Genomic DNA, 23,824 nt, shown 5'->3' on the forward strand with positions numbered 1-23,824 from the left:
TGACAGAGAGGATGACTGAGTCATGGTTCCCTATAGAGTCAGTGACAGAGAGGATGACTGAGTTATGGTTCCCTATAGAGTCAGTGACAGAGAGGATGACTGAGTTATGGATCCCTATAGAGTCAGTGACAGAGAGGATGACTGAGTCATGGTTCCCTATAGAGTCAGTGACAGAGAGGATGACTGAGTCATGGTTCCCTATAGAGTCAGTGACAGAGAGGATGACTGAGTCATGGTTCCCTATAGAGTCAGTGACAGAGAGGATGACTGAGTCATGGTTCCCTATAGAGTCAGTGACAGAGAGGATGACTGAGTCATGGTTCCCTATAGAGTCAGTGACAGAGAGGATGACTGAGTCATGGTTCCCTATAGAGGTCAGTGACAGAGAGGATGACTGAGTCATGGTTCCCTATAGAGTCAGTGACAGAGAGGATGACTGAGTCATGGTTCCCTACAGAGTCAGTGACAGAGAGGATGACTAAGTTATGGTTCCCTATAGAGTCAGTGACAGAGAGGATGACTGAGTTATGGATCCCTATAGAGTCAGTGACAGAGAGGATGACTGAGTCATGGTTCCCTATAGAGTCAGTGACAGAGAGGATGACTGAGTCATGGTTCCCTATAGAGTCAGTGACAGAGAGGATGACTGAGTCATGGTTCCCTATAGAGTCAGTGACAGAGAGGATGACTGAGTCATGGTTCCCTATAGAGTCAGTGACAGAGAGGATGACTGAGTCATGGTTCCCTATAGAGTCAGTGACAGAGAGGATGACTGAGTCATGGTTCCCTATAGAGTCAGTGACAGAGAGGATGACTGAGTCATGGTTCCCTATAGAGGTCAGTGACAGAGAGGATGACTGAGTCATGGTTCCCTATAGAGTCAGTGACAGAGAGGATGACTGAGTCATGGTTCCCTATAGAGTCAGTGACAGAGAGGATGACTGAGTCATGGTTCCCTATAGAGTCAGTGACAGAGAGGATGACTGAGTCATGGTTCCCTATAGAGTCAGTGACAGAGAGGATGACTGAGTCATGGTTCCCTATAGAGTCAGTGACAGAGAGGATGACTGAGTCATGGTTCCCTATAGAGTCAGTGACAGAGAGGATGACTGAGTCATGGTTCCCTATAGAGTCAGTGACAGAGAGGATGACTGAGTCATGGTTCCCTATAGAGTCAGTGACAGAGAGGATGACTGAGTCATGGTTCCCTATAGAGTCAGTGACAGAGAGGATGACTGAGTTATGGATCCCTATAGAGTCAGTGACAGAGAGGATGACTGAGTCATGGTTCCCTATAGAGTCAGTGACAGAGAGGATGACTGAGTCATGGTTCCCTATAGAGTCAGTGACAGAGAGGATGACTGAGTCATGGTTCCCTATAGAGTCAGTGACAGAGAGGATGACTGAGTCATGGTTCCCTATAGAGTCAGTGACAGAGAGGATGACTGAGTCATGGTTCCCTATAGAGTCAGTGACAGAGAGGATGACTGAGTCATGGTTCCCTATAGAGTCAGTGACAGAGAGGATGACTGAGTCATGGTTCCCTATAGAGTCAGTGACAGAGAGGATGACTGAGTCATGGTTCCCTATAGAGTCAGTGACAGAGAGGATGACTGAGTCATGGTTCCCTATAGAGTCAGTGACAGAGAGGATGACTGAGTCATGGTTCCCTATAGAGTCAGTGACAGAGAGGATGACTGAGTCATGGTTCCCTATAGAGTCAGTGACAGAGAGGATGACTGAGTCATGGTTCCCTATAGAGTCAGTGACAGAGAGGATGACTGAGTCATGGTTCCCTATAGAGTCAGTGACAGAGAGGATGACTGAGTCATGGTTCCCTATAGAGTCAGTGACAGAGAGGATGACTGAGTCATGGTTCCCTATAGAGTCAGTGACAGAGAGGATGACTGAGTCATGGTTCCCTATAGAGTCAGTGACAGAGAGGATGACTGAGTCATGGTTCCCTATAGAGGTCAGTGACAGAGAGGATGACTGAGTCATGGTTCCCTATAGAGTCAGTGACAGAGAGGATGACTGAGTCATGGTTCCCTATAGAGTCAGTGACAGAGAGGATGACTGAGTCATGGTTCCCTATAGAGGTCAGTGACAGAGAGGATGACTGAGTTATGGATCCCTATAGAGTCAGTGACAGAGAGGATGACTGAGTCATGGTTCCCTATAGAGTCAGTGACAGAGAGGATGACTGAGTCATGGTTCCCTATAGAGTCAGTGACAGAGAGGATGACTGAGTCATGGTTCCCTATAGAGTCAGTGACAGAGAGGATGACTGAGTCATGGTTCCCTATAGAGTCAGTGACAGAGAGGATGACTGAGTCATGGTTCCCTATAGAGTCAGTGACAGAGAGGATGACTGAGTCATGGTTCCCTATAGAGTCAGTGACAGAGAGGATGACTGAGTCATGGTTCCCTATAGAGTCAGTGACAGAGAGGATGACTGAGTCATGGTTCCCTATAGAGTCAGTGACAGAGAGGATGACTGAGTCATGGTTCCCTATAGAGTCAGTGACAGAGAGGATGACTGAGTCATGGTTCCCTATAGAGTCAGTGACAGAGAGGATGACTGAGTCATGGTTCCCTATAGAGTCAGTGACAGAGAGGATGACTGAGTTATGGTTCCCTATAGAGTCAGTGACAGAGAGGATGACTGAGTTATGGATCCCTATAGAGTCAGTGACAGAGAGGATGACTGAGTCATGGTTCCCTATAGAGTCAGTGACAGAGAGGATGACTGAGTCATGGTTCCCTATAGAGTCAGTGACAGAGAGGATGACTGAGTCATGGTTCCCTATAGAGGTCAGTGACAGAGAGGATGACTGAGTCATGGTTCCCTATAGAGTCAGTGACAGAGAGGATGACTGAGTCATGGTTCCCTATAGAGTCAGTGACAGAGAGGATGACTGAGTCATGGTTCCCTATAGAGTCAGTGACAGAGAGGATGACTGAGTCATGGTTCCCTATAGAGTCAGTGACAGAGAGGATGACTGAGTCATGGTTCCCTATAGAGTCAGTGACAGAGAGGATGACTGAGTCATGGTTCCCTATAGAGTCAGTGACAGAGAGGATGACTGAGTCATGGTTCCCTATAGAGTCAGTGACAGAGAGGATGACTGAGTCATGGTTCCCTATAGAGTCAGTGACAGAGAGGATGACTGAGTCATGGTTCCCTATAGAGTCAGTGACAGAGAGGATGACTGAGTCATGGTTCCCTATAGAGTCAGTGACAGAGAGGATGACTGAGTCATGGTTCCCTATAGAGTCAGTGACAGAGAGGATGACTGAGTCATGGTTCCCTATAGAGTCAGTGACAGAGAGGATGACTGAGTCATGGTTCCCTATAGAGGTCAGTGACAGAGAGGATGACTGAGTTATGGTTCCCTATAGAGTCAGTGACAGAGAGGATGACTGAGTTATGGTTCCCTATAGAGTCAGTGACAGAGAGAATGACTGAGTTATGGATCCCTATAGAGTCAGTGACAGAGAGGATGACTGAGTCATGGTTCCCTATAGAGTCAGTGACAGAGAGGATGACTGAGTTATGGTTCCCTATAGAGTCAGTGACAGAGAGGATGACTGAGTTATGGATCCCTATAGAGTCAGTGACAGAGAGGATGACTGAGTCATGGTTCCCTATAGAGTCAGTGACAGAGAGGATGACTGAGTCATGGTTCCCTATAGAGTCAGTGACAGAGAGGATGACTGAGTCATGGTTCCCTATAGAGTCAGTGACAGAGAGGATGACTGAGTCATGGTTCCCTATAGAGTCAGTGACAGAGAGGATGACTGAGTCATGGTTCCCTATAGAGTCAGTGACAGAGAGGATGACTGAGTCATGGTTCCCTATAGAGGTCAGTGACAGAGAGGATGACTGAGTCATGGTTCCCTATAGAGTCAGTGACAGAGAGGATGACTGAGTCATGGTTCCCTACAGAGTCAGTGACAGAGAGGATGACTAAGTTATGGTTCCCTATAGAGTCAGTGACAGAGAGGATGACTGAGTTATGGATCCCTATAGAGTCAGTGACAGAGAGGATGACTGAGTCATGGTTCCCTATAGAGTCAGTGACAGAGAGGATGACTGAGTCATGGTTCCCTATAGAGTCAGTGACAGAGAGGATGACTGAGTCATGGTTCCCTATAGAGTCAGTGACAGAGAGGATGACTGAGTCATGGTTCCCTATAGAGTCAGTGACAGAGAGGATGACTGAGTCATGGTTCCCTATAGAGTCAGTGACAGAGAGGATGACTGAGTCATGGTTCCCTATAGAGTCAGTGACAGAGAGGATGACTGAGTCATGGTTCCCTATAGAGGTCAGTGACAGAGAGGATGACTGAGTCATGGTTCCCTATAGAGTCAGTGACAGAGAGGATGACTGAGTCATGGTTCCCTATAGAGTCAGTGACAGAGAGGATGACTGAGTCATGGTTCCCTATAGAGTCAGTGACAGAGAGGATGACTGAGTCATGGTTCCCTATAGAGTCAGTGACAGAGAGGATGACTGAGTCATGGTTCCCTATAGAGTCAGTGACAGAGAGGATGACTGAGTCATGGTTCCCTATAGAGTCAGTGACAGAGAGGATGACTGAGTCATGGTTCCCTATAGAGTCAGTGACAGAGAGGATGACTGAGTCATGGTTCCCTATAGAGTCAGTGACAGAGAGGATGACTGAGTCATGGTTCCCTATAGAGTCAGTGACAGAGAGGATGACTGAGTTATGGATCCCTATAGAGTCAGTGACAGAGAGGATGACTGAGTCATGGTTCCCTATAGAGTCAGTGACAGAGAGGATGACTGAGTCATGGTTCCCTATAGAGTCAGTGACAGAGAGGATGACTGAGTCATGGTTCCCTATAGAGTCAGTGACAGAGAGGATGACTGAGTCATGGTTCCCTATAGAGTCAGTGACAGAGAGGATGACTGAGTCATGGTTCCCTATAGAGTCAGTGACAGAGAGGATGACTGAGTCATGGTTCCCTATAGAGTCAGTGACAGAGAGGATGACTGAGTCATGGTTCCCTATAGAGTCAGTGACAGAGAGGATGACTGAGTCATGGTTCCCTATAGAGTCAGTGACAGAGAGGATGACTGAGTCATGGTTCCCTATAGAGTCAGTGACAGAGAGGATGACTGAGTCATGGTTCCCTATAGAGTCAGTGACAGAGAGGATGACTGAGTCATGGTTCCCTATAGAGTCAGTGACAGAGAGGATGACTGAGTCATGGTTCCCTATAGAGTCAGTGACAGAGAGGATGACTGAGTCATGGTTCCCTATAGAGTCAGTGACAGAGAGGATGACTGAGTCATGGTTCCCTATAGAGTCAGTGGCAGAGAGGATGACTGAGTCATGGTTCCCTATAGAGTCAGTGACAGAGAGGATGACTGAGTCATGGTTCCCTATAGAGTCAGTGACAGAGAGGATGACTGAGTCATGGTTCCCTATAGAGGTCAGTGACAGAGAGGATGACTGAGTCATGGTTCCCTATAGAGTCAGTGACAGAGAGGATGACTGAGTCATGGTTCCCTATAGAGTCAGTGACAGAGAGGATGACTGAGTCATGGTTCCCTATAGAGGTCAGTGACAGAGAGGATGACTGAGTTATGGATCCCTATAGAGTCAGTGACAGAGAGGATGACTGAGTCATGGTTCCCTATAGAGTCAGTGACAGAGAGGATGACTGAGTCATGGTTCCCTATAGAGTCAGTGACAGAGAGGATGACTGAGTCATGGTTCCCTATAGAGTCAGTGACAGAGAGGATGACTGAGTCATGGTTCCCTATAGAGTCAGTGACAGAGAGGATGACTGAGTCATGGTTCCCTATAGAGTCAGTGACAGAGAGGATGACTGAGTCATGGTTCCCTATAGAGTCAGTGACAGAGAGGATGACTGAGTCATGGTTCCCTATAGAGTCAGTGACAGAGAGGATGACTGAGTCATGGTTCCCTATAGAGTCAGTGACAGAGAGGATGACTGAGTCATGGTTCCCTATAGAGTCAGTGACAGAGAGGATGACTGAGTCATGGTTCCCTATAGAGTCAGTGACAGAGAGGATGACTGAGTCATGGTTCCCTATAGAGTCAGTGACAGAGAGGATGACTGAGTTATGGTTCCCTATAGAGTCAGTGACAGAGAGGATGACTGAGTTATGGATCCCTATAGAGTCAGTGACAGAGAGGATGACTGAGTCATGGTTCCCTATAGAGTCAGTGACAGAGAGGATGACTGAGTCATGGTTCCCTATAGAGTCAGTGACAGAGAGGATGACTGAGTCATGGTTCCCTATAGAGGTCAGTGACAGAGAGGATGACTGAGTCATGGTTCCCTATAGAGTCAGTGACAGAGAGGATGACTGAGTCATGGTTCCCTATAGAGTCAGTGACAGAGAGGATGACTGAGTCATGGTTCCCTATAGAGTCAGTGACAGAGAGGATGACTGAGTCATGGTTCCCTATAGAGTCAGTGACAGAGAGGATGACTGAGTCATGGTTCCCTATAGAGTCAGTGACAGAGAGGATGACTGAGTCATGGTTCCCTATAGAGTCAGTGACAGAGAGGATGACTGAGTCATGGTTCCCTATAGAGTCAGTGACAGAGAGGATGACTGAGTCATGGTTCCCTATAGAGTCAGTGACAGAGAGGATGACTGAGTCATGGTTCCCTATAGAGTCAGTGACAGAGAGGATGACTGAGTCATGGTTCCCTATAGAGTCAGTGACAGAGAGGATGACTGAGTCATGGTTCCCTATAGAGTCAGTGACAGAGAGGATGACTGAGTCATGGTTCCCTATAGAGTCAGTGACAGAGAGGATGACTGAGTCATGGTTCCCTATAGAGGTCAGTGACAGAGAGGATGACTGAGTCATGGTTCCCTATAGAGTCAGTGACAGAGAGGATGACTGAGTCATGGTTCCCTATAGAGTCAGTGACAGAGAGGATGACTGAGTCATGGTTCCCTATAGAGGTCAGTGACAGAGAGGATGACTGAGTTATGGATCCCTATAGAGTCAGTGACAGAGAGGATGACTGAGTCATGGTTCCCTATAGAGTCAGTGACAGAGAGGATGACTGAGTCATGGTTCCCTATAGAGTCAGTGACAGAGAGGATGACTGAGTCATGGTTCCCTATAGAGTCAGTGACAGAGAGGATGACTGAGTCATGGTTCCCTATAGAGTCAGTGACAGAGAGGATGACTGAGTCATGGTTCCCTATAGAGTCAGTGACAGAGAGGATGACTGAGTCATGGTTCCCTATAGAGTCAGTGACAGAGAGGATGACTGAGTCATGGTTCCCTATAGAGTCAGTGACAGAGAGGATGACTGAGTCATGGTTCCCTATAGAGTCAGTGACAGAGAGGATGACTGAGTCATGGTTCCCTATAGAGTCAGTGACAGAGAGGATGACTGAGTCATGGTTCCCTATAGAGTCAGTGACAGAGAGGATGACTGAGTCATGGTTCCCTATAGAGTCAGTGACAGAGAGGATGACTGAGTTATGGTTCCCTATAGAGTCAGTGACAGAGAGGATGACTGAGTTATGGATCCCTATAGAGTCAGTGACAGAGAGGATGACTGAGTCATGGTTCCCTATAGAGTCAGTGACAGAGAGGATGACTGAGTCATGGTTCCCTATAGAGTCAGTGACAGAGAGGATGACTGAGTCATGGTTCCCTATAGAGGTCAGTGACAGAGAGGATGACTGAGTCATGGTTCCCTATAGAGTCAGTGACAGAGAGGATGACTGAGTCATGGTTCCCTATAGAGTCAGTGACAGAGAGGATGACTGAGTCATGGTTCCCTATAGAGTCAGTGACAGAGAGGATGACTGAGTCATGGTTCCCTATAGAGTCAGTGACAGAGAGGATGACTGAGTCATGGTTCCCTATAGAGTCAGTGACAGAGAGGATGACTGAGTCATGGTTCCCTATAGAGTCAGTGACAGAGAGGATGACTGAGTCATGGTTCCCTATAGAGTCAGTGACAGAGAGGATGACTGAGTCATGGTTCCCTATAGAGTCAGTGACAGAGAGGATGACTGAGTTATGGATCCCTATAGAGTCAGTGACAGAGAGGATGACTGAGTCATGGTTCCCTATAGAGTCAGTGACAGAGAGGATGACTGAGTCATGGTTCCCTATAGAGTCAGTGACAGAGAGGATGACTGAGTCATGGTTCCCTATAGAGTCAGTGACAGAGAGGATGACTGAGTCATGGTTCCCTATAGAGTCAGTGACAGAGAGGATGACTGAGTCATGGTTCCCTATAGAGTCAGTGACAGAGAGGATGACTGAGTCATGGTTCCCTATAGAGTCAGTGACAGAGAGGATGACTGAGTCATGGTTCCCTATAGAGTCAGTGACAGAGAGGATGACTGAGTCATGGTTCCCTATAGAGTCAGTGACAGAGAGGATGACTGAGTCATGGTTCCCTATAGAGTCAGTGACAGAGAGGATGACTGAGTCATGGTTCCCTATAGAGTCAGTGACAGAGAGGATGACTGAGTCATGGTTCCCTATAGAGTCAGTGACAGAGAGGATGACTGAGTCATGGTTCCCTATAGAGTCAGTGACAGAGAGGATGACTGAGTCATGGTTCCCTATAGAGTCAGTGACAGAGAGGATGACTGAGTCATGGTTCCCTATAGAGTCAGTGACAGAGAGGATGACTGAGTCATGGTTCCCTATAGAGTCAGTGACAGAGAGGATGACTGAGTCATGGTTCCCTATAGAGTCAGTGACAGAGAGGATGACTGAGTCATGGTTCCCTATAGAGGTCAGTGACAGAGAGGATGACTGAGTCATGGTTCCCTATAGAGTCAGTGACAGAGAGGATGACTGAGTCATGGTTCCCTATAGAGTCAGTGACAGAGAGGATGACTGAGTCATGGTTCCCTATAGAGGTCAGTGACAGAGAGGATGACTGAGTTATGGATCCCTATAGAGTCAGTGACAGAGAGGATGACTGAGTCATGGTTCCCTATAGAGTCAGTGACAGAGAGGATGACTGAGTCATGGTTCCCTATAGAGTCAGTGACAGAGAGGATGACTGAGTCATGGTTCCCTATAGAGTCAGTGACAGAGAGGATGACTGAGTCATGGTTCCCTATAGAGTCAGTGACAGAGAGGATGACTGAGTCATGGTTCCCTATAGAGTCAGTGACAGAGAGGATGACTGAGTCATGGTTCCCTATAGAGTCAGTGACAGAGAGGATGACTGAGTCATGGTTCCCTATAGAGTCAGTGACAGAGAGGATGACTGAGTCATGGTTCCCTATAGAGTCAGTGACAGAGAGGATGACTGAGTCATGGTTCCCTATAGAGTCAGTGACAGAGAGGATGACTGAGTCATGGTTCCCTATAGAGTCAGTGACAGAGAGGATGACTGAGTCATGGTTCCCTATAGAGTCAGTGACAGAGAGGATGACTGAGTTATGGTTCCCTATAGAGTCAGTGACAGAGAGGATGACTGAGTTATGGATCCCTATAGAGTCAGTGACAGAGAGGATGACTGAGTCATGGTTCCCTATAGAGTCAGTGACAGAGAGGATGACTGAGTCATGGTTCCCTATAGAGTCAGTGACAGAGAGGATGACTGAGTCATGGTTCCCTATAGAGTCAGTGACAGAGAGGATGACTGAGTCATGGTTCCCTATAGAGTCAGTGACAGAGAGGATGACTGAGTCATGGTTCCCTATAGAGTCAGTGACAGAGAGGATGACTGAGTCATGGTTCCCTATAGAGTCAGTGACAGAGAGGATGACTGAGTCATGGTTCCCTATAGAGTCAGTGACAGAGAGGATGACTGAGTCATGGTTCCCTATAGAGTCAGTGACAGAGAGGATGACTGAGTCATGGTTCCCTATAGAGTCAGTGACAGAGAGGATGACTCAGCACTTGGTAGGTGGAATTTTCCAACATTCTATATTTTTCTAGGGGCAGATCATAGACTTAGTTAGATGACTCTTCTTCGTATCTGTCCCCTTATGGCATCTGTGAGAGCACGGGCAGGGCCATTGAGGCCATCTCCATTTTAAAGTAGTGCATTTTATTATTCTACTACTTCTATGAGATGGTAATCCAACTGAAAGGATCCATACTGCCACCTGGAGTGTGTTGTTGGAACAGGTATAAAGCCAAGGTTGGTGATTTTTCTACCACCTGCAGTTATGGAATGAGCATAATTCATTGGCTGATCTCTCCTGATGACCCGGATGGAATTATGTGATCCTTCCTTAACCCATAAGAAGTCCCACCCAGTTGACTACTTTAAAATGGTGGAAGTTGTCAATATCAATGTCCTTGCAATTTTTTTAAATTTCCAAGTATTGATCTCTGTCTATCTTTATGGGGCAGCTCTGCGTCGAGGGCTGAAATTAATGTGACTGATTAAGTTTGGAAAAAAAATGTGATTGGTTAAGATTGGGGTTAGGGGTTGGGTTAAGTTTAGGTAAGACATATGATTAGTTAAAGGGATAGTTCACCCAAATTACAAATTACCCATTTAAGCAAGGGGTGTCAAACTCCTTCCATGGAGGGCCTACTGCCTGCAGGTTTTTTCCTTTCAATTAAGACCTAGACAACCAGGTGAGGGGAGTTCCTTACTAAGACCTAGACAACCAGGTGAGGGGAGTTCCTTACTGAGACCTAGACAACCAGGTGAGGGGAGTTCCTTACTAAGACCTAAACAACCAGGTGAGGGGAGTTACTTACTGAGACCTAGACAACCAGGTGAGGGGAGTTCCTTACTGAGACCTAGACAACCAGGTGAGGGGAGTTCCTTACTAAGACCTAGGCAACCAGGTGAGGGGAGTTCCTTACTGAGACCTAGACAACCAGGGGAGGGGAGTTCCTTACTGAGACCTAGACAACCAGGTGAGGGGAGTTCCTTACTAAGACCTAGACAACCAGGTGAGGGGAGTTCCTTACTGAGACCTAGACAACCAGGTGAGGGGAGTTCCTTACTGAGACCTAGACAACCAGGTGAGGGGAGTTCCTTACTAAGACCTAGGCAACCAGGTGAGGGGAGTTCCTTACTGAGACCTAGACAACCAGGTGAGGGGAGTTCTTTACTGAGACCTAGACAACCAGGTGAGGGGAGTTCCTTACTGAGACCTAGACAACCAGGTGAGGGGAGTTCCTTACTAAGACCTAGACAACCAGGTGAGGGGAGTTCCTTACTGAGACCTAGACAACCAGGTGAGGAGAGTTCCTTACTGAGACCTAGACAACCAGGTGAGGGGAGATCCTTACTGAGACCTAGACAACCAGGTGAGGGGAGTTCCTTACTGAGACCTAGACAACCAGGTGAGGGGAGTTCCTTACTAAGACCTAGACAACCAGGTGAGGTGAGTTCCTTACTAAGACCTAGACAACCAGGTGAGGGGAGTTCCTTACTAAGACCTAGACAACCAGGTGAGGTGAGTTCCTTACTAAGACCTAGACAACCAGGTGAGGGGAGTTCCTTACTAAGACCTAGACAACCAGGTGAGGGGAATTCCTTACTGAGACCTAGACAACCAGGTGAGGGGAGTTCCTTACTGAGACCTAGACAACCAGGTGAGGTGAGTTCCTTACTATGACCTAGACAACCAGGTGAGGGGAGTTCCTTACTAAGACCTAGGCAACCAGGTGAGGGGAGTTCCTTACTGAGACCTAGACAACCAGGTGAGGGGAGTTCCTTACTGAGACCTAGACAACCAGGTGAGGGGAGTTCCTTACTAAGACCTAGACAACCAGGTGAGGGGAGTTCCTTACTGAGACCTAGACAACCAGGTGAGGGGAGTTCCTTACTGAGACCTAGACAACCAGGTGAGGGGAGTTCCTTACTGAGACCTAGACAACCAGGTGAGGGGAGTTCTTTACTGAGACCTAGACAACCAGGTGAGGGGAGTTCCTTACTGAGACCTAGACAACCAGGTGAGGGGAGTTCTTTACTGAGACCTAGACAACCAGGTGAGGGGAGTTCTTTACTGAGACCTAGACAACCAGGTGAGGGGAGTTCTTTACCGAGACATAGACAACCAGGTGAGGGGAGTTCCTTACTAAGTCCTAGACAACCAGGTGAGGGGAGTTCTTTACTGAGACCTAGACAACCAGGTGAGGGGAGTTCTTTACTGAGACCTAGACAACCAGGTGAGGGGAGTTCCTTACTGAGACCTAGACAACCAGGTGAGGGGAGTTCTTTACTGAGACCTAGACAACCAGGTGAGGGGAGTTCTTTACTGAGACCTAGACAACCAGGTGAGGGGAGTTCTTTACTGAGACATAGACAACCAGGTGAGGGGAGTTCTTTACTGAGACATAGACAACCAGGTGAGGGGAGTTCCTTACTGAGACCTAGACAACCAGGTGAGGGGAGTTCGTTATTGAGACCTAGACATTCAGGTGAGGGGAGGAGAGAAAACCTGCATACTCTCAGATATAAGTTACCAGGGTTACAGAAAGTGTTTATGCCGAAGCAGTGAAGAGAGTGGTAGAGGATGATGGGCACAGGGTGAGGGATCCTGAGAGGATTCCTGTGAATAGGCAGAGACCAAGACAGAGTGATGGGAAGAATATGTGCCTCAGTAAGGTGGGCTTTTAAGCATTCATAGCCATGGTTGTTAATTGTACTGCAGAAATGGATCGTAAATCACAGAAGTTAGAGGTTGTGGTGGCAGCGGCAGAGAAATGCGAGGATGTGAGGATTTTCTGCAGAACAGCTGCAGGGGGTGTTGCGGTGTAGTGATATGTCCTCTCAGACCGTTGCTCTGGAATAGGACGAGACAGGGTTAAATAGTTGAATGGGCTGGAAGGGCAATTTACCCAATAGTTTTATTATCGTTTTAAAGAATACAATGAATGTAGGTTGGTTGTGAATGGCTTCACACACCAGTACAGTAGGGGGTAAGGCTGTTGTGGTGACTGTATTACCGCCACATCAGCGGTCACGAGTCATGAAGGCAGTGAAATTCCACGTGAACGTTTAGTCACAGTAATTAGGCTTCTCCAAGCTCTGATGCTGCTGATGGTCATTAGTAGTCTACTAATCTTACTAACTGCCTGTTACTCTGCACTCTATTGTCCCTCTAATCACTCTGACATCAATGCAAATGTGATCGAAAATCTAATCAATCACTTCATGAGATCTCATGAGCTCATGTTGCTCAACATTTCTATAGGCTATGCAATTATAAAAGAAAACAGAGTGATGACCTCTATTAAAAAGAAGAGGATTCCATCAGCTTTCTATAGGCTAGGCCTGCTATATTTATTTATCAACTTTCCTAATATTAAGCACATTGCTTATCTTTCCTACCTGGCTGGCATGAAAATGAACCATGGGGAAAAGTGTCCTCCATTCGCTATTTAAGTGTATAGGTGACATTTATTTTTCCCCTGACCCTGTTTCGATACAGGTGCATGATAATGGTCCATTCTAAATTATAACAAATGTCACACATATATTCTTTAGTATATGTAAAGATAAGATTAAATCAAGAATAGTCTGATGGGTGACAATATAAGCCTATCAATTACATATTATCACTTGTGAATGATGCCCAGCATAAGAAACAATCCATTTTATTTGTTTATTTTTTGAATCATAGTCGCACACCTCATGTATTCTAGCCCATAGGCCTATATGTTTTGATCAGGTTTGTATCACAACTAAAGTGGCCAAATAACTTCTTAAAATGAAGCACATTATTCCACTTTACAAGGGGTGTAGAGCCTAACTGGCATATATAAGCAGCGTGTGAGTTTCAAGTTTGTGGAAGATCATTTTCACCATAAAAATGCACCTGTATAATAAAAACATTACATGTATAATTGCACTTGCGGTTTCTTTTGATAATGGTGTTTTCCCGCTAATGGAACATTCACGCTTATAGCCTTCTGCTGTGTTCACATTGCTGCACTTATAATGTGAAGGAATAGACTAATAGTTGATCAATATTTTAAGCTAAACGTTCTGATCTGTTGCGTCAGCCACATTGAGCAACAAAGTGGTTTTGATGCTAGTGGTTGTTTTAATGTGGGATCTATCGCATTCCACAACTGTCCCAGACTATGTTTGGAATATTTATTTCTCGCACAGAATAGCATTTTGTACTTTTGTAATATGGGCAGTGGCGGCCCGTCATTCAGGGCAGGTGGGTTGTCTGTTATGTCTGTTATTTTGGCATTAATACGTGTCACATAGCAGTTTGCAAACAATGTAAAAACAAATATAAAAATAATTTGAGTTAATAAAGCCTCCATAGTCCATGGTCTCTCTTTTGCTTTCTTTGTAAATGTTTTTATTTTTTGGGGGTGGATCAGCTTAATATTGCGGAAAGATTGTAGCTTCCATCAATGTAATTGTCTGCATCATTTCCAATCCCCCATATATTTTGGGGGTAAATATATATATTCATATACATACATGTATGCATACATATACACATATATACATACACATACCTATATAGACATACTGTTTTAAGAATGCACCTTTATTATTCCCCTCGAACCCTACCACCGATCCCCCAATTGGAGTAAAATAATAAACACTTCGGCTTTTACCTTCAGTTTATACATCTTATACACATTTTACAGACACAATCTATTTTACAATAGTTATATTTTGTTTGTTTTTAGTCCTTCCTCTATTTCTGATGTCCATCCAGTTTGATTTCTATTTGTAACTGTGCTATTTCACAACATTTCTGAACCTATATAGATTTTACAGACCCGATATGTTTTACATTGGTTATCTTGTTATTAGTCCCACCCTTCAGCTCCATTCAACCCCTCCCATCTATCTCTCAACATCATCCATTTTGGATTTCTATTTGCCACATGTTTCTCAACCGTGCTTCGATGCTTCACAAAAGTAGCTTCTACAGATTGTACATTAAGAATAAACATTTTTGCTAAAATAATGATTATGGGAAATCTGACTTCAATGAGTTCAAGACAACTGGGAACTCAAGAAAAAACGAGCTCCGACTGGGAAAATACGTTTTGAATGGTCATGCAACTCAAAATATTAAGTCGGAAATTTCGGGCCTCTTTCTAGAGCTCCGACCTGAAGATCACTGACGTCATCATGATTCAACCTTGTTTTTTTCAGAGTTCCCAGTTGTCTTGAAAGCACCATAAATCCAGAGAATGCCTGACTTTGATGACATAGTTTGATGACAAGATCTGCCCACGAGGGACCGCCACGCCACCTCCCTGTCCAAGTGAGCACAGCACAACAAGGTTGTATTGTATGCTGCTGCATAAATGATGTAATATGCCAGGGAAATATGTATACTGTAGCTAAGAAAGTAATACTAAGTGTATGTTGTGTAGTAAGCTGTTAGTAGCCAATGTGCCTCACCGTAATAATTTGGTCCCTTTCCCCTCATAACTTAGCATACTGTTCTGACTTGGTGGTGCACATGTAGCCTATAGCCTGTAATCATTGAATATTGTAAGAGCTTTCATTGTCTGCTGATATGCCCCCTTTAATTATCATACGGTTCTGACTTGGTGTACAGGGAGAATACTGTAAGAACGGCCCATGTTCTACAATTCTGTCACTGTACATTTCAAAAGTGCTGAACAAATAGTTGTAATGACTACTAGCTCGCTCACTAACATCTTAATCGAAATTACGGATCGCCTCTTATCGGCTTGTCGTTCCCTTACGCCATAGTATGGACATCTCAATTGTCAGTGGAAACTACATTTGTTTAAGCAAGTCAGCCATATCAGCTATGTTTAAAAAAAAAAAGGCAGTAAATGAGGCTGAATGAACTGTTTTGCTGCCAGACGAGGCTCCTCTGACAGCCACACATACTGTGGAAAGGATTCTCTCCATGGCACTGTTTCTACATGTTAGCGTTTAGGTCACGGGACCAATATTAGCATTTTTTTGCATATCATGTCCAAATCAACAGAATGTATCTCAACAAAGTCACATATAGATGATTTTAACATGATGCGAGAAAAAATGCTTTATCCAACCAATCACGTTAGTTCCAGAGCTGCCTTCAGAAGATTGAATTAGGAAGACTCCATAGAGCCAGGACTTGGCGGAGGCAGGCTCCCACCAGGCATGTGCGCCATGCATCAGTCTCAGTTCTTACCAGGTTGTGTGTGTGTTTACGTGTCATTGAATGAGAGAGAGAGAGAGAGAGAGAGAGGCTCCTACCAGGCATGTGTACCATGCGGCAGTTACAGTTCTCCACCAGGTAGCGCGTCTCACAGTCGATACGGCAGGCCGTCAGGCTGTAGGAGCTGAAGAAGTCAGAGTCCATGGGAGTGGACTTGCAGTCGCCCCACGGAGGAGGCAGGTAAGTCAGCTATAAAGGAGAGACAGAGAGATGTAAGGACATACTGTACATACTGTGAACCTATACAGCTACACTACCGTTCAAAAGTTTTGGGTCACTTAGACATTTTTTGTCCATTAAAATCACTTCAAATTCATCTGAAATACAGTGTAGACATTGTTAATGTTGTAAATGACTTTTGTAGCTGGAAACGGTTTATCTTTTAATGGAATATCTGCATAGACGTACAGAGGCCCATTATCAGCAACCATCACTCCTGTGTTCCAATGGCACATTGTGTTAGCTAATCCAAGTTTGTAATTTTAAAAGGCTAATTGATCATTAGAAAACCCTTTTGAAATTATATTAGCACAGCTGAAAACTGTTGTCCTGATTAAAGAAGCAATAAAACTGTCTTTAGACTAGTTGAGTATCTGGAGCATCAGCATTTGTGGGTTCGATAACAGGCTCAAAATGGCCAGAAACAAAGACCTTTCTTCTGAAACTCATCAGTCTATTCTTGTTCTGAGAAATTAAGGCTATTCCATGTGAGAAATTGCCAAGAAACTGAAGATCTCGTACAACGCTGTGTACTACTCCCTTCACAGAACAGCACAAACTGGCTCTAACCAGAATAGAAAGAGGAGTGGGAGGCCCCGGTTCACAACTGAGCAAGAAGACAAGGACATTAGAGTGTCTAGTTTGAGAAACAGACGCCTCACAAGTCCTCAACTGGACTCAACTTCATTAAATAGTACCCGCAAAACACCAGTCTCAACGTCAACAGTGAAGAGGCGACTCCGGGGATGCTGCCATTCACTTTTGTGAGGTTTTATTGCTCCCAGTACAGTACCCAATGTGCTTGTGGCTGAGACAGGGGAATGTCACTAGGCAGTGAGCTGTGTGCAATACCCAGACTGCTACATCTGGCAGGGTCAGGTCTGGCTGGTCTACCATGGGCCATTTTTATTTAGTATCCGTATGGGGTCGGCTTGGGGCGTGATTATATTTCCCCATAGTATGTTGTATTGAAGTTGACTGACTGAAAGGGAAGATAGCGTTATGACTATAACTATTGTTCTCTGAAGGAGGGAAATGAGGTACAACACCTGTTTGGCCCCACCCGTTCTTGGGCTCGGTGAAGTGTGGTATTAAATTGAAGGAAGGAATCTTCACGCTTATCACCTGCAGAAGGCGAGGCGTGGATTTCATTGGCCTTGTCAGCCGCGATTGTAGATCGTTCAACCGAAAGTAGCAAGAGTGCGACTCCCCCACAATATGATGTACCTCATTTCCCTCCTTCAGGGAACAGTAGTTACGGTCATAACGCTACATTTATCTTGGTGTGTATCCCAAATGGCACCCTATTCCCTATTTAGTGCACTACTTTAGACCAGAGCCCTATGGAACCCTATTCCCTATTTAGTGCACTACTTTAGACCAGAGCCCTATGGAACCCTATTCCCTATTTAGTGCACTACTTTTAGACCAGAGCCCTATGGAACCCTATTCCCTATTTAGTGCACTACTTTTGACCAAATCCCATAGGACTCTATGTAGGGAATGGGGTTCCATTTGAGACGCAACACTAGCTTTCTCTGGATTTGTCCAACTCATCATTAGTTTCATACCTGTCTGAAGATCCAGCCGTCTGAATAATGATTTCACCATGCTTGGCGGCTCCTTATTCACTACCAGGCCATTCTCACAGCGCTATTCACCCAACCCAAGCCACCCACATACATTTTTCCTCTTCGGAAAATGTTTGCAGAGGCTTGATTCTGTGGGTGTGTATATGACTGCGAGTCTCTGTACTTTGCAACTGTCTGTAAAAGGCTTATTAGGCTTTTTTTTAACAGCCTTCGAAAAAACAATAGAGAAACAAATGTTTGTGTTGTATAGTTTTTTAACAGGTGGTCCTCTTATTGAATTATGAAATTATAAAAAAATATATATATACAGTATTTCATAATGCTGATGATGTTATTCATATTTAGTATTACATTCCAGCCATGAGGCCACTAGGTCTACGGACAGCTTGGTAAGTCAGAGAGTAATAAAAGCTAGGACAAAGCCTCTAATGCTGGCAGAGTGTCTAGGACAGGTCTAATCAGGCTGCGGTGGGATTACGCATGCTGATGATGTCGTGGCTGCAGGTCCAGTGTGTGTGTGTCTCTCTCTCTCTCTCTCTCTCTCTTTCCCTCTCCCCCTTTCTTTCCCCCTTTCCCTCTCCCCCTTTCTTTCCCCCTTTCTCTCTCTCTCTCCCCCTCTCTCTCCCCCCTCTCTCTCCCCCCTCTCTCCCCCTCTCTCTCCCTCTCTCTCTCCCTCTCTCCCTCTCTCTCTCTCTCTCTCTCTCTCTCTCTCTCTCTCTCTCTCTCTCTCTCTCTCTCTCTCTCTCTCTCTCTCTCTCTCTCTCTCTCTCCCCTCACTCTCCCCCTCTCCCCCTCTCTCTCTCTCTCTCTCTCTCTCTCTCTCTCTCTCTCTCTCTCTCTCTCTCTCTTTCTCTCTTTTTCTCTCTTTCTCTCTCGGAACCGGCACACACATCGGACACAAATTCTCCAAAACATAAGTGACCTTGGCAGGATCGATAATATGGACTAATTCATAAAAATCAAGCTTTAATAACTCAGACATAGAATGCAATGTTTTTCATAGAAAAAAAAAAGAAGACAAATGAATATGAATATAAAAAACGTAAATATTTACTACACAACAAACATAAGAGGATGAAAAACTAAATAATAACAATACAAACTGAACGACAAAAAAAACAACATTCCTAATGAAAATCAAAGCTAAAAAGATTTTAAAAACCTCTTTAAAAATAATCCCACCATTTCAGCCTCTCTCAGGTTCTCTGGCAGGCAATTCAAAGGCTGGGGGCATAGTAACTAAAGGCTGTCTTTCCATGCCTCTTGGTCCCTAGGCTTTGGGATAGTTAAAAGGCCAGGGGACCTGAGGGACCTACTGGGTACATAACTTAAAAGCATGTCTGACATGTATCGGGGTGAACAATCGTGGATTGATTTAAAAACCAATAGAAGAAGAATCTTAAAATGAATTCTAAAACTCACAGGCAGCCAGTGGAGAGACTTTAAAACAGGTGTAATGTGTTCTCTCCGTCTGGTCTTAGTCAGTACCAGCATGCAGCATTCTGTATGTTTTGCAGTTGACCAATAGCTTTCTTGGGTAGACCAGACAGGAGAGCATTACAGTAGTAAAGCCTGCTTGTAATAAAAGCATGAATGAGTCTCTCTGTATCAGCCTGAAAGAGAAACAGCCGCACCTTGGCAACGAACCTCAGGTGGTAAAAAGCTATTTTGGTCACATTCCTAATGCTTGATTCGAAATTGAATTCAGAATCTAAAATAACACCTATGTTTTTTACCTGGTGTTTTATCTTTATTGCCTGTGAATTAAAATATGCAGCCAGATTCTATCTCTGTGCTTTGGCTCCATCAATAAGTACCTCAGTCTTGTCCTGATTTAGCTGGAGGAAGTTGTGAGCCATCCAAATCCCCCTGGTGACACAGACATGTAAAGTTTTGTATCATCTGCATGGCAGTTCAAATCAATGCTGTGTTTTCTGATAACTAGGCCAAGGGGCAACATATAAACTCAGCAAAAAAATAAACATCCTCTCACTGTCAACTGCATTTATTTTCAGAAAACTTAACATATGTAAATATTTGTATGAACATAACATAACATAACAAGATTAAACAACTGACACATAAACTGAACAAGTTCCACAGACATGTGACTAACAGAAATTGAATAATGTGTCCCTGAACAAAGGGGGGGTCAAAATCAAAAGTAACAGTCAGTGTCTGGTGTGGCCACCAGCTGCAATAAGTACTGCAGTGCATCTCCTCCTCATGGACTGCACCAGATTTGCCAGTTCTTGCTTTGAGATGTTACCGCACTCTTCCACCAAGGCACCTGTAAGTTCCCGGACATTTCTGGGGGGAATGGCCCTAGCCCTCACCCTTCGATCCAACAGGTCCCAGACGTACTCAATGGGATTGACATCAGGGCTCTTCGCTGGCCATGGCAGAACACTGACATTCCTGTCTTGCAGGAAATCACATACAGAACGAGCAGTATGGCTGGTGGCATTGTCATGCTGGAGGGTCATGTCAGGATGAGCCTGCAGGAAGGGTACCACATGAGGGAAGAGGATGTCTTCCCTGTAACGCACAGCATTGAGATTGCCTGCAATGACAACAAGCTCAGTCCGATGATGCTGTGACACACCGCCCCAGACCATGACGGACCCTTCACTTCCAAAACGATCCCGCTCCAGAGTACAGGCCTCGGTGTAACGCTCATTCCTTCGACGATAAACGTGAATCCGACCAACAACCCTGGTGTGACAAAACCGTGACTCATCAGTGAAGAGCACTTTTTACCAGTCCTGTCTGGTCCAGCGACGATGGGTTTGTGCCCATAGGAAACATTGTTGTCGGTGATGTCTGGTGAGGACCTGCCTTACAACAGGCCTACAAGCCCTCAGTCCAGCCTCTCTCAGCCTATTGTGGACAGTCTGAGCACTGATGGAGGGATTGTGCGTTCCTGGTGTAACTCGGCAGTTGTTGTTGCCATCCTGTACCTGTCCAGCAGGTGTGATGTTCGGATGTACCGATCCTGTGCAGGTGTTGTTACACGTGGTCTGCCACTGCGAGGGCAATCAGCTGTCCGTCCTGTCTCCCTGTAGCGCTGTCTTATGGAGCTGCAACTTCGACTTTCTCCTCTTCCGCTCTGCCTTTCTGCAATTTCTCTTTAGTTGATTAGTTTTCTTACTCATCCAACATGTGGATCCTTTGGATGTGGCTGTTGTCAACTTTACTGGAGCTATGGTATCAATGGTTACCATTAATTTGCTATTAAAGTTATCAGCTAAATCAACACAAGAGGAAGGCAGAATAGGTAATGGAGTATTGTTCATACATTCAATAAAATCAGTAGAGGTAAGATAGTGTTTCTTAATCATGCGTTCAGTATTACCCTGTGCTATGGGCAACAAGGTAGTTTAACATCCACAGTGGTGATCAGATAAGGCAACATCAACAATAGAGGATATGTCAGTAGAAAGCCCCTTGGTAATAACCAGGTCCAGAGTATGGCTGTGGTTATGGGTGGGCCTAGTAGAAAGCCCCTTGGTAATAACCAGGTCCAGAGTGTGGCTGTGGTTATGGGTGGGCCCAGTAGAAAGCCCCTTGGTAATAACCAGGTCCAGAGTATGGCTGTGGTTATGGGTGGGCCCAGTAGAAAGCCTCTTGGTAATAACTAGGTCCAGAGTATGGCTGTGGTTATGGGTGGGCCCAGTAGAAAGCCTCTTGGTAATAACCAGGTCCAGACTATGGCTGTGGTTATGGGTGGGCCCAGTAGAAAGCCCCTTGGTAATAACCAGGTCCAGAGTATGGCTGTGGTTATGGGTGGGCCCAGTAGAAAGCCCCTTGGTAATAACCAGGTCTAGAGTATGGCTGTGGTTATGGGTGGGCCCAGTAGAAAGCCTCTTGGTAATAACCAGGTCCAGACTATGGCTGTGGTTATGGGTGGGCCCAGTAGAAAGCCCCTTGGTAATAACCAGGTCCAGAGTATGGCTGTGGTTATGGGTGGGCCCAGTAGAAAGCCCCTTGGTAATAACCAGGTCTAGAGTATGGCTGTGGTTATGGGTGGGCCCAGTAACATGTTGGATAAAGTCCATCAAGCTCAAACAATTAATAAATTCAATGGCCTTGGAGTCAGTCTCTTTGTCAACATGAAAATTAAAATCGCCCAACACGATGATTTATAGACAATAGTTCAGATAAATCAGTAAATAAAGTGGGGCAGTGCTTTGGTGGACTACACAGGCTGATGGCCAGTCCCACCACCCTTTTCCCATTTTCTCATAGAGTATGAAAAGCTGTAGTCCGGGGGGAGGCTTCAAAAAGAGCGGCACTGCAGTCTGAAGACAGCCATGTTTCAGGGAGAAACATGCTATCAACTTTGCGTTCAGTAATGAGGTCATTCACGAGAAAGGTTTTACTAGTGATTGCTCTAACATTTAAAAGCGCCATATTCAATGATTGTGGGCCACTCTGCCTCTAGGACATCTGCCTCGAGGTAACCAATGGAATAACAACCAAATGATTAATGTTACAACTGCATTTTCTGACCATCTCCAATCTATCAGCATGGTAGGAGATGACAGTTTGTAAAAACTCACTAGAAGGCGGAGTTAGACAAACATAAATTAGGTCACTCACAATAACCACAGTGCCATTTCTACAGGAGTTGATATGGTTTCCAAGTCCTCTGTTGGTTATTCTGACAGAGAGGATCGGAGCACTACCAGACCCTGTCTGTCAGTCTCTAAAACAGTTTGATGTTGCTGGGACTGGAGCACTACCAGACCCTGTCTGTCAGTCTCTAAAACAGTTTGATGTTGCTGGGACTGGAGCAGTACCAGACCCTGTCTGTCAGTCTCTAAAACCGTTTGATGTTGTTGGGACTGGAGCAGTACCAGGCCCTGTCTGTCAGTCTCTAAAACAGTTTGATGTTGCTGGGACTGGAGCACTACCAGACCCTGTCTGTCAGTCTCTAAAACAGTTTGATGTCGTTGGGACTGGAGCAGTACCAGGCCCTGTCTGTCAGTCTCTAAAACAGTTTGATGTTGCTGGGACTGGAGCACTACCTGACCCTGTCTGTCAGTCTCTGAAACAGTTTGATGTTGCTGGGACTGGAGCACTACCTGACCCTGTCTGTCAGTCTCTAAAACAGTTTGATGTTGCTGGGACTGGAGCACTACCTGACCCTGTCTGTCAGTCTCTGAAACAGTTTCATGTTGCTGGGACTGGAGCACTACCAGACCCTGTCTGTCAGTCTCTAAAACAGTTTGATGTTGCTGGGACTGGAGCACTACCTGACCCTGTCTGTCAGTCTCTAAAACAGTTTGATGTTGCTGGGACTGGAGCACTACCAGACCTTGTCTGTCAGTCTCTAAAACAGTTTGATGTTGCTGGGACTGGAGCACTACCAGACCCTGTCTGTCAGTCTCTAAAACCGTTTGATGTCGTTGGGACTGGAGCAGTACCAGGCCCTGTCTGTCAGTCTCTAAAACAGTTTGATGTTGCTGGGACTGGAGCACTACCAGACCCTGTCTGTCAGTCTCTAAAACCGTTTGATGTCGTTGGGACTGGAGCAGTACCAGGCCCTGTCTGTCAGTCTCTAAAACAGTTTGATGTTGCTGGGACTGGAGCACTACCTGACCCTGTCTGTCAGTCTCTGAAACAGTTTGATGTTGCTGGGACTGGAGCACTACCTGACCCTGTCTGTCAGTCTCTAAAACAGTTTGATGTTGCTGGGACTGGAGCACTACCTGACCCTGTCTGTCAGTCTCTGAAACAGTTTCATGTTGCTGGGACTGGAGCACTACCAGACCCTGTCTGTCAGTCTCTAAAACAGTTTGATGTTGCTGGGACTGGAGCACTACCAGACCCTGTCTGTCAGTCTCTAAAACAGTTTGATGTTGCTGG

At 45.6% G+C, this 23,824-nt stretch overlaps 1 protein-coding gene across 2 annotated transcripts in view; it reads right to left on the bottom strand.

Moving 5' to 3' along the window:
* The window catches only part of LOC139553403 (acid-sensing ion channel 1), a 430,248-nt gene that overhangs the window by 43,385 nt on the left and 363,039 nt on the right, over positions 1 to 23,824 (bottom strand). For both annotated transcript variants that reach the window (XM_071365701.1, XM_071365693.1), the window contains one exon: positions 16,181 to 16,331. In XM_071365701.1, the coding sequence (XP_071221802.1) occupies positions 16,181 to 16,331 (151 nt within the window). The remainder of the gene's footprint in view (positions 1 to 16,180; positions 16,332 to 23,824) is intronic.

This window comes from Salvelinus alpinus, chromosome 2 (assembly GCF_045679555.1).
Source record: "Salvelinus alpinus chromosome 2, SLU_Salpinus.1, whole genome shotgun sequence".
Classification (NCBI taxonomy): domain Eukaryota; kingdom Metazoa; phylum Chordata; class Actinopteri; order Salmoniformes; family Salmonidae; genus Salvelinus; species Salvelinus alpinus.